Source organism: Alexandromys fortis, unplaced genomic scaffold (assembly GCF_014885135.2).
Source record: "Alexandromys fortis isolate MF-2015 unplaced genomic scaffold, M_Fortis_MF-2015_v1.1 scaffold_44, whole genome shotgun sequence".
In the NCBI taxonomy this organism is placed as follows: domain Eukaryota; kingdom Metazoa; phylum Chordata; class Mammalia; order Rodentia; family Cricetidae; genus Alexandromys; species Alexandromys fortis.
In genome coordinates this window covers 4,174,950-4,189,889 of record NW_026067921.1, presented here as the reverse complement: position 1 = coordinate 4,189,889, position 14,940 = coordinate 4,174,950, and the positions used below count along the sequence as shown (strand labels likewise).

At 45.4% G+C, this 14,940-nt stretch overlaps 1 protein-coding gene across 1 annotated transcript in view; it reads right to left on the bottom strand.

The window, feature by feature from the left end:
- Scn11a (sodium voltage-gated channel alpha subunit 11) overlaps positions 1-14,940 on the bottom strand; it is a 76,291-nt gene that overhangs the window by 47,515 nt on the left and 13,836 nt on the right. Inside the window, exons 4-10 of the mRNA XM_050141564.1 lie at positions 13,633-13,761; positions 10,311-10,405; positions 8,011-8,184; positions 7,199-7,265; positions 4,869-5,010; positions 3,638-3,835; positions 2,424-2,594 (exon numbers count right to left, since the gene is read on the bottom strand). Coding sequence (XP_049997521.1) covers positions 2,424-2,594; positions 3,638-3,835; positions 4,869-5,010; positions 7,199-7,265; positions 8,011-8,184; positions 10,311-10,405; positions 13,633-13,761 — 976 coding nt within the window. The remainder of the gene's footprint in view (positions 1-2,423; positions 2,595-3,637; positions 3,836-4,868; positions 5,011-7,198; positions 7,266-8,010; positions 8,185-10,310; positions 10,406-13,632; positions 13,762-14,940) is intronic.

Sequence of the window (14,940 nt, the reverse complement as noted above, 5' to 3'; positions counted from 1 at the left end):
TCATTCTGGGCTAAGAAAAATCAGGTTTGATCAAGGAAGGACCCCCCCCCCCAAAGAATCTCCAATAGAAGTAAATGACCCAGATGTCTGAGTTCTACATCCAGAACAGATTCAACACTGCTGCCTGAGATGATCAATCCTCACAGGCTACTCCAGTCAGGACTTGATCATAATTCTAAATTTTCTTTAGGTCCCCATAAGATTATCAGTGTCCCTGATCAGCAGGAAGTAGCCTGGAAAACTATACCCACATTCCCAAAAAATGGATTATGGATGTTTGCCTTTGTTTAGAATGTTAGTTACAAGTTGTTATGGATAATGGCCAGGAGAAAAACTAAACAAAGGAGATTTGATTCAGAGTTCTTGTTTTTGTTTTTGTTTTTTAAGGGGAGGAGTGCTATGGGACAATGGTCTGTTCCCTATCAGTTGTATTTTAAATAAATGCTGATTGGCCAGTAGCCAGGAAGGAAGTATAGGCAGGAACAACCAGGCAGGAAGTAGAGGTGGAGCAATGACAACAGGAGAATTTTGGGGAAGAGTAAACGGTCAGTCTTCAGTCGTCATCCCAGCAGAGAGGAAGCAAGATGTGGCTGCCTCATCAAAAGAGGTACCGAGCCACGTGGCTAACACAGACAAGAGTTATGGGTTAATATAAGTAATAAGAGTTAATAAAAAGCCTGAGCTAATAGGCCCATCAGTTTATAATTAATGTAGACCTCTGTGTGTTTATTTGCAACTGAACGATTGCAGGACTGGGCGGGACAGAAACCTCGGTCAACAGAGATATCTGTTCCTAGTGTATATAGTTTTGTATTGGGTTTGGAACTCTCTTATTTAGACAAAAGGGGATGATGGGGAATCTCCTTCAGCCAACGGCCTTTAAGAGGCTGGACCAGGGTACCAAAAAGCCACAGTCCTGCCAAGCTTGATCTCTTCTTCCCACAAGCCACACCTGGATGTTGGACCCCATTTCTATTTCCTTGCTGTGATCCACGAGTTCCCTTTTAATAAAGAAAAAACTTAGAATACTCTATTTGGAGTTATCTTGGGATTATTTGCATCGCGTTTCCCCCATTTCATGTGTTCTGTATCATAAAGTCAAGTCATAGATGGTCTAAATAAGTTAAACAATGAAAAACAAGACTTAAGTATAACATGTGTTTGATGATTAAGGTTTATAAATTCCTAAGGTTATAATGGTCTATTCGTACTGACAAAAACTGGTTTAAAGACGCATATCTAACCTGTCTTTGTTAATTTGATAAGTTTTACCTATTTGTAGAAACTGAGACATATAAAAAAAATTGTGATGTAAGAGTAAGCAATAAAAGACCAGGAAGACGAAGTTCCCAGTCTCTCTGGGAACTGTGCCTATGACTTAAAATTTATTTGATGCTAAAAGTTCTTCAATTCAAAATTGTAATTTTTGAGATTTAAAATCTTAACAGGGATAAAAATTATAAAATATTCTAATTCTTATAAAAGCTGCTAACTTATTGTAAACTGTTAAAGATAATTAAGACATAAAAACTGATGCTCTGTCACCTCATGAAGTCCAGCCAGCTGTATAACTGCATTCAACCTGACTAAAAATTATTATGTTAATGCAAAACCTTTTCCTCGTTAACTTTGTCTCTCACAGTTGCCCCCATAGCTGCACAGTTCCCACCTCCTGACATGGGTTCGGGATCTACACCATCTGCTGTTTTAGCGTGGCCCCTGGATGCACTCTCACTGATACCGGTCCCTCATACACCCCGCTTCTGCTGGCTCACTCTGGTGCTGCAGTCCTGGCAGTGGGCACCCTGAACTTACTCTGAACCCACTTCCCAGCTCGCTCGCTCGCTCTCCTGCCTCTACCCTTCCCTCTCTCTCCATCTCCCTGGGCAATCGCTCAGGTTTTCTCTGTAACTTCATCCCCAGATGGTAGTCCTATTTTTGGAAGGTTAAGGACCCTCGGGAACATGGTGCCTCACTGACTGACATAAGCCGCTGTGGGCTTTGAAAGTCACACCTCCTGTTCTAGTTTAGCTCTACTTCTCGGTCATTCGCCACGTGACCAGTCACCATGCTGCCTCAGTCTCTTGCTCACAAGGTCTGAGCCTATCTTGAAGCCATGCCTTGCCTGCCAGGTCGGACTAAGGGCCTTAAAACTGTGGACCAAGACACACCTTCCGTCCCTGAAGTTGCTCTGTCGGGAATCTTGTCACCGTGACAGCGAACATAACTCTCGCACACACGGGGACTGCTCACACAGATATTTATAAACGTGTACTGGAATCACGGCACAGATGAAGGCGGGTGCGCCCGAGTGCACAGTTAGAGAAATGACGGGCAAACGAAGAGAGGAATTCCTTCACTGGCAGATCCCTGGTCCTGCGTGCACGGGAGAACTGCTGATCCCTGGGAGCAAGCGGACTTACGTTTTTAGCTGAATCATCCTTCGACTCCGACGAGGCCCGGTCCCTCTTAGACCCTCTCATAAAGAAGGACTTTCTTGTCTTACTACTAAAAAACCTTTTCTTCTTTGGGGAAAAGGACGATGCTTGAAGGGAATTAAGCGAACTTCTGTCAATCCCCATGGCAACCAGAGCCTTTGAAAGAAAACAGAAACAATTAATGAACAGATTATCCCCCCATGATCATGCAGATGACCTCAACCTCAGTGGGCTGTTCTCTCTCCCTTAATACTGAACCCTTCAGATTCGCCTCGTGTGAATGTGTTACCTGGGCTCTTGCTCATCCAAGGAGTGGCTTGGTTTTGCACAGGCCTCACAGTTGTCAAAGGCAGAGTTAACGCTTGCACAGTTTCCCCATGACTAACCCTAGGCTGTGCTAGGGGCGATACGTATTTATGCCTGAGGACACTAAGGTCTTACCACTGGCTTCCATCTGACAAATCTGTATTATGCAGAAGATAACACAGAGTGTAAAAATAGGGCTCCTACCCTGAAAAACCTAGATTTGGAGCAGAGAATATAAGGTGCCAGGGGAACTTCGTGGGGTGGCCTGGAGCTGTGGTGGGATCCAGGAAGGGAATAACAAGCCTGCCTCTTGTAGCAGAACCCAGCCCTCCACCATGAGGGAATAACGAGCCTGTCTATTGTAGAAGAACCCAGCCCTCCACCATGCAAAGGTTCCGAAGACAAATATCTTCAGATTCACATAAGAAAGTTTGTAGCTGAGCAGTGGTGGCGCACACCTTTAATCCCACCACTTGAGAGGCAGAGGCAGGTGGATCTTTGTGAGTTTGAGGCCAGCCTGGTCTACAGAGTGAGTTCCAGGACAGGCTCCAAAGCTACAGAGAAACCCTGTCTTGGAAAAAAAAAACTAAATTAATTAATTAAAAAGAAAATTTGCAAGAGAGCCTGAATTTGCACATAAATAAATTACACTCTGTAGCCAGTAATTCAGTGTGTGTTCTAGATGATACAGGCTTCCAGAATTCAAAATTATCAAGACTACATTCTCAAGAATCCTGTGTCCAGATCTTGAGACTAACAGAAGCATAGCCAGCCTGCAAAGGGCTCAAATTCTCAGTAAAACACGGGGTACCAAAGAGGCAGCCTTCAGCTTCCATCACACTGCCTCTGGGTCCCCTCTGACTCTACAGCCGGCCCCACTGTCTAATCCTCACCTCTTTCTCCTCCCTTAACAGCTGCTGGGCTTCTTGAAACATCTTTTCCTTGGCCTCTGTCTCTGCAGCCACATTCCTGTTCTGCTCTTCATACGCCATGGTGACAACAGCCAGGGTTAAGTTGAGCAGGTAGAAAGAACCCAGGAAGATGACCACCACAAAGAAGAAGACGAAGTAGATGCCAGAGGTCCGAAGGATCTGTGAGGAACAGAACATAGCTCGTATCTGTTTTATCTCCCATAGCCCAGCACGATAAAACAGTCTCAGATACTCAGACATCCAGCAGGGGTGTCCAGCCAGTGGCTAGGACAGCTCTGAATGCGGTCTAAGACAAGATGGTGAACTTATTAAAATACAAGCTATTTCACAATATTTTATGACTCAATCACATTGATTTTTTTTAAAGATTTTTTTCTTTGTGTGTATGTCCATAAGGGTATATGGCGTGTGTGTGTGTGTGTGTGTACCAGAAAAGGAGGTCAGGTCTCCTAGAACTGGAGTGATATACAGTTGTGAGTTGTAGGACATGGCTGCTAGAAACTGAACTTAAGAGGGGCAAATGCTCTTAGCTGTTGAGCCATCTCTCCAGCCCCAAATGTGTGGTACGTAAAAGAGAACGTTGTGGATGGCAAAGTCCTGCTGCAACATCAAGCAAAAGAAACATATGTGTGGTCTACAAACCTGCAAGCGCAGCGTGGCCCATGGTAATTCCTTTTGGCCCATTGTGACTCAGAGAAGTCACAAGGTTGGACACCCCTTCCAGCCTCCCAGTCACACAGCCACTCCTAACATCCTCTCTCACAGTGAGGTCAAGAGAAGTCAAGCTTCCTGACTTTCCTGTCTGTAACTCTCTCAATGATGTTTGCAGGCTTTCCAAACAGGAGAGGCAGAAAAAAGGAGAGAGAGAGAGAGAGAGAGAGAGAGAGAGAGAGAGAGAGAGAGAGAGAGAGAAAGAGAGAGAAGAGAGAATTGCTAAGGGTGGAAACCTATGCAGGAGAAATGCATGTAGAAAGAGATCTATTTGTACGCTCCACTCAAACACTTGCTTCATTGTCTTGGGGTTTCTAATGCTATTTCGGAAGCAGAATCCAGTTGTGCTGCCGTTGTAGATATGCACTAGGTGACAAAGCGGGAGTGGGAGGGTAGGTCTGAAATAAATGATGCATGAGTTGGTGATCCAGGGCAGAGGTCGGGATGGAGCGAGGGAGAGAGAGAGAAGGTAAACAAGAACCTGTCGGTACAGCTTCTCCCAAGAGTCTTGAGTCATAACCCGGAACATGGCGAGAAAAGACCAGCCGAAGTTGTCAAAGTTCGTGTAGTTATAGTCTGGGTTAAATGAGGTTTTGTTGCATGTAGAATCATTGGGACAGGAGCTAGATGTTAGAAGCAAAGGAACAGAGAATAGATTTTATTTCCCCTGCCCAACTTTCCTGCCATGGCACCAACCTTCAGAGGGCCTTGGGCTCCCTCAAGAAAACATAAAGGAAAAATGGCCACCTCACCACTCCCCCTGCCTGCTGAGTATCCATGACGTCCCTTCGGGGTCTCTCATTGACCCTTCCAGTGGATTGATGAAGAAATCATATTGTCCAGGCTTTCACTGAAAGACTAAATGTGGACTCAAGGCCCAATAGCAATATAAAAGCCCATGTCACAGGAGCTGTGGGCATTAGCACAAGATGGGACCTGCCAACCTCCGTCATGGAAACAGGAGGAGCTCAAGAGGCCCCGCCCTCCTCCACTGGGGACTATTAACAGTTAGGGGTGGCTGGAGAAGGGGCTGATATCCCTTTCTTCAGTGGTGTAGCCGCTGGTAAGCTGCCAGTGCTCCAGTAGAAAACCACACACCTGTGTTTGTGCAAGCAACCCTAATTAAACTGGGTGGGACACATACGCACACACACATGTACATATACACACATACACGCACACACACGTAAACACACGCACTCACGTACACACATACACACACACCACAAAAACAGGAGGGGGACATTTTTGGAAAGAAGACAGATTTCATCAGGAGGAGTGGGGATAAGAAGGCCATGGGAAAAATCACTAAAATTCATCATATACATGTACAAAACTGTCAAAACAAACTGAAAAGCAAAGATGAAATGAGAGGGATCAAAGATGAAATTTGGGTGAGGAACAGAAAAAGAATGAACTTTGGGACAATGGTGATTTGCGTGACTTAAAATAAAAATTCTGCAGCTTAAGAAAAAGTATACATAGTAGTCATTAGTCTCTCTCTCCTGTCCCTGGGTCCCACCCACTTAACTACAGGTGCCAGGAACAATCGGGTTTACAAGCTTCCAGTTTTGCATGAAGAGAGACACACACACTTTTTATTTATTTATTTATTCATTCATCTGCACATACTTTTCTAATAAGCCCACAGAAGCATGTCTTAACCGCTCTTGTGGGGCTGTCTCACAAAAGAGTATCATTGGCTCTCTTATGGATAAATACAGGAAGTATTTCTTTTGGTGTCTGATAGTTTTCCCATTTATTTAACTTCTCAGTCCCCTTTGAGAGACTTGCAGATCCATCCCCCAAATTTGAAGTATCATTGAATTTTCTGTACATTTCTTGTGAGCTACCAATTCCACATAACTGGGGGGAAACCCGCTATCAACACTTGGAAATAATTTGTTGTTTGGGGTTTTTGTTTTTGTTTTTTTTCAAGGCAGAGTTTCTCTGTGGATTCCTTTCTGTCCTGGAACTCACTCTGTAAACCAGGCTGGCCTTGAACTCAAATATCTGCCTGCCTCTGCCTCTTGAGTGCTGGAGTTAAGGGCGTGCACCAGGACTGCCCAGTTAGAAATAGTTTTTATTTGATTAACACAAGTCTAAGCTTATGTAAGCCAGGCACGACAGCACTTGCCTGTAATCCCAGCTATTTGGGAGGCAGAAGGATCCTAAGTTTGAGTGGTCTGTATTGAGACTTTATTTTTTTTTATGTATTTGATGGTTTGCCTGGATGTATATCTGTTCACCGTGTATGCGCAGTGCCCATGAGGCCAGAAGAGGACATCAGATCCCCTAGAACTGAAGTTACAGACAGTTGTGAGCTGCCACGTGAATGCTGGGGTTTGAACCCCAGACCTCTGAAAGAGCAGCCAGTGCTCTTAACCACTGAGCCATCTCTCCAGCCCCTGTAATGAGACTTTGTCATTAAAAGCAAAAGTTAGGAGCTGGGAAAGGTGGAGTTAAGGTCGCTGGCTGCTCTTCCAGAGACCCAAGCTTCCAGTCCCAGCACCTACGTGTCAGCACACAGCCACCTGTAACTCCAGTCCCAGGGAAGCTGAACCCCTCTTCTGGCCTCTACAGATACTGCATGCACATGACACACAGACATGCATGCAAGCAAAGAATCCACACTCATAGAAATTTTTAAAAACAATTTAAAAGTAAATATATCAATAAGCCTGCTTAGGCCCAGGAAAGTCCTCCCTGGGCACTCCCACTGGGCACAGTCATTACACGGAGACTGTCTGCACATATTCCGAAAGGTCTCGGGGTGGTCGACGTGGGAGGAGCGCATTCTGGACCTCTTACCTGCTGCCGAACCAGGTGCCACACATGACGAAGTCGTCACTATTGTTTTGCTTTACAAAGCAGTCCACTAAGAGATGAAAGTCATAGAATCAGATACAGAAAAAGAAAAAAGAAAGACCGACATAAAAAAAAAAGAATCGCAAATATATCTGACTATTTTTCCAGGAGCTGACTTTAATCCTCTGAAATGACCAACATGGGCCTCCAGAGAGGAAGGAGGTCTTAGAAAGAGAAGAGAGCAAATGGAAAGAAGGAGGAGAAACGAGAGGATGGATCGTCACCATCACGTTCCTGTTCCGCAAGTAACACACATCATCACCCCAAACGGACCAGAGGCCAGTCCCAGGGAAAAGCTGGACAAGACCCAGCCGCGCCCAACATGAAGAGGATGCAGCTACGTGGAGTTCAGGACCAATCAAAACGCAGTAAGTTTGACCTCAAGCCAGAGCAGGTGGGCACAGAAAAAGCATTGACTCTGCAAAAATAATAAAATACTTGAGGTGGGGAGGGGGTCTTGCTTCCTCTGACCAAATGTCTGGTGCTCTTTAGCCAGACCCAGGCATTCTGAACTCACTCTGCAAACCATGATGAATGAGTGGACTGAGATCTAAAGGCAAATACAGCAGCAGTCTCTGCTCTTGTGGGGGTGAGTCAGATTTTCCTTCTCCAAAGAAACTCAAAGAAAGAGGGAATTCCCTTTAAAACATGTGGAAAGCTCTGGGTGGATAGACAGAATAACCAAACGGTATGAGTGGGAGCTGATGGGGAGCAGTCAACCACCCATAAACCAAAGGGTAGAAGGGGGAACTCACTGTTGGACGTAGGGTTAGGGCCACAGTTGGTCTTGACACATTTCTGGTTCAGAATCCCCATGAAGAGCTGCTGCCCAACCAGCGCAAAGATGCTGAGGCAGAAGAGCGTGAGGATCATGACATCCACCAGCTTCTTCACAGAGCGCAGCAGGGCCCCGACGATAACCTTCAGACCTGAGGGGATGAGACATCTGGGGAGAATCACCCCTCAGTCCCTGACCAGAAACAGGCAAGGGTGGAGGGGGGTTAATGAAGGTCTCAGAGGCCGTGTGGAGAGAGCCATGCTAAGCAATGCTGTCAGCATCACTGTACGTGATCTCCAATTACACGGCAGAGCTATGGTAGCCAAGGCAAACAGAGGCGGCTTAGACCCCAACAGGACAGAACACAAGACCCGGAAATGAAGCCACACAGGTGCAGTCACCTAAATGTCGAAGATAAACATCAGAAAAGGAGTATCTACCTCTTCAACAAATGATGTCGGGCAAACTGAAGGTCTACTTACAGGCTATCAAAACTTGATTGGTACTTCTGCACTAAAGTCTATTCAAAATGGGTTAGAGACCTTACCATAAGACCAGAATCTCTGTCACATAGCAGGGAAGAAAGAAAAAAAACTGCTAGAGAAAAATAGGGGAGAAACCGGGCACTGGTTGCGCACACCTTTAAGCCCAGCACTTGGGAAGCAGAGGCAGGTGGATCTCTGAGAGTTCAAGGCCAGCTTGATCTACATAGTGAGTTCCAGAACAGCCAGGACTGTTGTACAGAGAAATCCTTGAGAAAAAGAAACAATGAGAGAGAGAGAGAGAGAGAGAGAGAGAGAGAGAGAGAGAGAGAGAGAGAAATGAGGGAGGAACAATTCCTGACACAGGTAGGCAATGACACTCAGGAAAAGATGTCGAAGGCTTGGGAGACAGCTCCAAGAACAGCAGCAAAGGAACAACCAACAAAGCGGTAAGGCGGCTCACAGCCTGGGAGCAGACCTTTGCCTGCCGCACAACTGCACAGGAGCAGTACGAAGAATCAAAGAACTCAAAAATTAAGCACTAATAAAACGATCCAGTAACTAAGTGGGCAAATGAATTAAACAAGAAATTTTAAATTAAATTAAGTATATTTTAATTTCTCAACCCATACTTTAAAAAATAGCAGTCATGGAAAGATTTAATACAGTCTTAAACTGAAGAAGAAATAGAAAAATTTCAGGTTATCAAGCCCCCATTTCTCAAAACAAGCTGCTCTTTAAAATCACGTTTTCTGAGTGGGTCACCGAGAGAAGTGCTTTTGGCTGTGTCTGATTCCAGTCATGCTAATGGTCCAGGGAATTAAAATAAATCCCAGTGCCCACAACGGCCACCTCAGAGGAGTTACACATGCTGGATTCTTCTGGTTGTGTGGTTCCTACCACTCCAAGAACAAATGGCCAGTTTGTGTACAGAAGAATGCTCAGCATCCTTAACCATAAGGGAGCTGCAAGCTAAAAACTCACGGAGAGAAAGATACTTTCTTGAGGGGTTATGAGAGTGTCAGGGTATGAGTCACCAGCTGGAGGCTTTACTTCCAATTACTGCTACTGGAGGGAGGGAGGAAGAGAAGAAGTCTAGAAGGAGAGAAGGGATGGTGGGGGGAGAGAAAAATGGGAAGGGAGAGGGAGAAAGGAGGAGCAGGGGAAGGAGTGAGAGAGGGGCTGGCAAGAACGCGGGTGGAGGGAGAAGGTATCCCTGTACATTGCTGGTGGGGTTATAAATCAATGTGGATGCTATAAAAATCAACATGGAGGATTCTCAAAGATTAAACAGAGAGCCACCAGAGGACACTGTTATACCACTCCTGGGTGTATGATCTCCAAAGTCAACATGCAGTAGAGATGTCTGCACACCCATGTATATGGTGGTGTCACTCACAATAGCAAAACCAGATAGATGGCTGTGAACCCACCCAATGGGGTGTGGCTGTGAACCACCCAATGGGGTGTGGCTGTGAACCACCCAATGGGATGTGGCTGTGAACCCACCCAATGGGGTGTGGCTGTGAACCACCCAATGAGGTGTGGCTGTGAACCACCCAATGGGATGTGGCTGTGAACCCACCCAATGGGGTGTGGCTGTGAACCACCCAATGGGGTGTGGCTGTGAACCCACCCAATGGGGTGTGGCTGTGAACCACCCAATGGAGATGGTTCTTCTGAAAAATCAAAAAGAGCTCCCACGCATGGTGCCATCTCTCCAGCCCCCATTTGGAAATGTCTTATTAATGTCAGAGAACATTTTAGCTCCGAGTCAGTCTTGAAAGTGGCTCACCTGAGACGACAGAAATTGCTTTCAGAGCTCTGAACACTCGGAAGGTACGGAGAGCTGATAGATTGACTTTGGTACCTGGAAAACAAGTTGCGATCCTAGGAGACAAAAGACAGGGAGAGCCCAGGTTGCTTGGTGCAGCTCCTACATCACGATTCCAGGAGGCCAAGGATTGGCAGCAGCTTTCTTCCATCTCTGTCCATCTTAGCTGTGAGACAGGCTCTCTCACTGAGGGCTTACTGGTAAGGCTGGACTAGCTGATGGGCAAGCCCCAGGGGTCTGTCTGCCTCACAGACCTGGTGTTTACAGGCGCATGCGGCCACAACCAGCTGCTTTCAGGGGGGAGCACAGCAAGGACTTTTCCTACTGAGCCGTCCTCCCTGCTCTGGAGCCCACGCTCATAATCACTAGGTCGCACTGTCAACAGCCAGGAGCACATAAATGGTGATCTTCAAATGTGAAACTGAGATGAATAACAGTGCCTCTAATCTCTAATGACTTCTGCCACTGAAATGGGGAAACATAGGCAAATGCTAACCTCATTGCCTGCTATGTGCCAGGGAGTGAAATACTGTCACGCTGCCTTGATTTTTTTATTTTGTTGACTCCATCATTCAGGTGTCAAGACGGTGCCTATTTCCAGGAAGAATTTCAGCACTTACCTTGGGTCACCCACAACTGATTCAAAATGAGCCGTGGAAGTTAGGGATGTGGTTCAGTGGGTGAAGGTACCAGACATGCAAACTTGACAGCCTGAGCTCAATGCCAAGAATCCACATCAAAAACCAGATGCCTGGCATATGTCTGTCATCCCAGCATTCCAATGGCCATACAGGAAGCAGAGACAGGAGGATCAATGAGAGGCTCAAAAGTGTGGTGCAGCAGAAACAAGATCAGAGGTGAGAACAGGCTCCCAGCCATTGTCCATTCTGCAGTGTGAAAAGTTGGGTGGGGCTGTGGTATAGGAGGTCCTTCTGTATTTGTGTTGCTTTCATTGGTCATTAAAGAAACTGCCTTGACCAAGTTGATAGGGTGGAACCCAGATAGGTGGGGAAGAAAGAACAGTATTCTGGAAGGAAGGGCAGAGTCAGGCAGACACCATGATTCTCCTGTCTGAGACTGACAGATAAGCCACGACCTCATGGTGAACACAGGTTAACAGATACGGGTTAGATCAAGATGTAAGAGTTGGCCAATAAGAAATTAGAGCTAATAGCCAGGCAGTAATTTAATTAATACAGTTTTCTGTGTGGTTATTTCGGGGGGGGGGGGGGGTTAAGCTTGCCAGACGCGGGATACAGCCTGCTCCTCCTACTACAGGGCTGGAGGTCTAAGGAGGCGGCTCAGGATACAATGTTTCCCCTGTAAGCAGGAAGACCAGGATTTGGATCTCTGTTGATGTGGCAGTTTGAAAAAAAAATGCCCCCCATAAGCTCACAGGAAGTGGAACTGTTAAGAGGTGTGACCTTGTTGGAGCTGGTGTGGTGTTGTTGGAGGAAGTGGGTTCCGTGGGATAATGCTTTTGTACACTGTAAAGATTTGTCATTCATATTGGTTTAATAAAACAATGATTGTACAGTAGCCAGGCAGAAAGTATAGGTGGGGCAATCAGAGTAGGAGAATTCTGGGAAGAGGAAAGGCAGAATCAGTCACCAGCCAGATGCAGAGAAATAAAGATGAGAATGCCTCACTGATAAAAGGTACCAAGACATGGGGCTAAACATAAACAAGAATTATATGTTAATTTAAGTTGCAAGTGCTAGTTAATAATAAGCCTGAGCTAATAGGCCAAACAGGTTATAATTAATATAAGAAGCCTCTGTATGTTTCTTTGAGATGAAATGTCTATGGGACCAAGCAGGACAGAAACTTCCTATACAAGTCTGTCTCAGTCTCTTCCTGCTGCCTGTAGATCTGGATGTAGAACACGCACTTACCTCTCTACAACCATGTTGGCCCACATGCCACCATGCTTCCCACCCTGACTGGACCGAACTTCCCAATTAAATGTTTCCCTTTATAAGAGTTGCCATTTTTCTCAACAGAGGAATGACTCTAAAATGGCTGAAAGATACTTAAAGAAATGCTCAACATCCTTAGTCATCAGAGAAATGCAAATCAACACAATTCTGAAATTCCATCTTACACGTGTAACAATAGCCAAGATCAAAAACACTGATGACAACTTATGCAGGAGAGGTTGTGGGGGAAAGGGAACACTCCTGCATTGATGGTGGGAATGCAAGCTGGTACAGCCCCTTTGGATGTCAGTGTGGTGATTTCTCAGAAAATTAGGAAACAACTTTCCTCAAGACCCAGTAATACCACTTTTGGGTATATATCCAAAGGATGCCCAACCATGCCACAAGGACATGTGCTCAACTATGTTCATAGCAGCATTGTTTACCATAGCCAGAACCTAGAAACAACCTAAATGCCCCTCAACCGAAGAATGGATAAGGAAAATGTGGTACATTTACACAATGGAGTACTACACAGCAGAAAAAAAAAAGACATCTTGAATTTTGGAGGTAAAAGGATGGAGCTAGAAAATATTATTTTGAGTGAGATAACCCAGACCCAGAAAGACAATTATCACATGTACTCACTCATAAGTTGTTTTTAAACATAAAGCAAAGAAAACAAGCCTACAAAACAATCACAATCCCAGAGAACCTAGACAACAATGAGGACCCTAAGAGAGACATACATAGAACTAATCTACATGGGAAGTAGAAAAAGACAAGATCTCCTGAGTAAATTGGGAGCATGGGAACTTTGGGAGAGGGTTGAAGGGAAGGTGAGAGACAGGGAGGGGAGCAGAGAAAAATGTAGAGCTCAATAAAAATCAATAAAAATACATAATTAATTTAAAAATAGAAATTTGAAAAAAAAAAGTTGCCATGCTCATGGTATCTCTTCACAGCAATAGAAACCCTAAGACAGTGGTAACCTTGCCAACCATATTGTAACTGTCATTAATTCTCTCTTTCCCTCTGGACCGTGAGCTTCATGACGGAGAGGGCCACACTTATAAGTTATAATGTGTTTTGTTTTTACAATCCTGTACTTATAGATCCTGGCTTGTAAGAAGCCACAGTTGGTCAGTGAATGAGTGAGAACTCGAGAGATGGGTGTGTGCTGGGAGGCCTCTGACCGGAGTCTGCCTGGTGTTGTTCAGGATCAACCAGTGCTACACCAAGAGATCCCGGCAACCTCAGGTCACCTTGGCCATTCTTGTGAATCTGCACAGAGCCCCAGAGGAAGCAAAGGGACCTTGCTCCCACCCCAAGTGTCTCCCACAAAAATCTTCTAACACTCTTACGCTGTTCCAATGACAATGAAATCCAGCCAGTTCCACGGGTCTCGGAGGAAGGAAAACTCATCCAGGATGAAACCTCTTGCCAATATTTTAATCACAGCCTCTAAAATGTAAATCCCAGTGAAGATGTATCTACAAAACAAATTGTTCATAAAAAGAAGGGATGCGATCAGTGAGGAGGAAAGAAAGGATCCACTTGGGATGTGGCTCAGCAGGCAGGGTGATTACCTAGCCATGTATGAACTCCTGTGTTAGACCCCCAGACAAACATAAACCAGGCTTGCTGTGCATACCGGTAGTCCCAGCACCGGCGGGATGGGACAGAAACAGGAGGGTCAAAGGGGCTGGAGGGAAGCCCAGTGGTTAAGAGCACTGTTTGCTCTTCCAGAGGAACAGAGTTCTGTTCTCAGCAGCCACTTGGAGTCTGACAGCTGTCTATAACTCTAATTCTAGGGGATCCAATGCCCTCTTCTGGCTTCCATGTGGCAGACAACATACATGCAAGCAAAACACACATACATATAAAATATATAAATAAAAATAAAATACCCTAAATGCAGAAAAACAAGAGTTGAAAGTAAAGGATAGAAAATTATATATAGCACCGGCGCAGGCCCAGGCGGGGCGGCAGACCACCAGCGCAGGCAGCAGCAGACAGCGGGACCAACGCACAACACCGAGAGCAGATCGCCCCACTACAATTAAAGCAAAGAGGTAGGCCTTTGGTTGGTGAGATCCCTAGCAAGGAAGGAGCCGGGTCCCGTTCCTGAAGACCCTTCTGAGGGGCGAGAGGGAACTTGGCCCCTGGCAGGAGCCAGGAAACAGAGCGACAGCATTTTGTAAGAGGAGCCCCTGGCCAACAGGGAAACCTAATCCGGTTTTAAAAGACCCATTAGATAGCTTCGATAGAAGGAGATGGGCAGACGCCAAGGCAAGAATTCACCCAATGATCCGAAAAACAACATGAAAACACCAGAACCCAATGATCTTACAACAGATGGACTTGAACACCCTAATACGGAAGAAGTGGAAAAAATTGACTTTATGAAAGCAATAGAGTCCATTAAACAACATGTGAAAAATGCCCTTATAGAAATGGATGAGAAGTATAACCAAAGGTTTGAAGAAATGAGTAAATACGTACATGATACCCTGGGAAACCAAGAAAAAACGATCAAACAGGTAATGGAAACAGTTCAAGAATTGAAAACTGAAAGGGAAGCAAGGAAGAAAACACAAACTGAGCACCAGCTGGATATGGAAAATCCAGGTCAACGAGCAGAGCCTACAGAAACAAGCATAATCAATAGA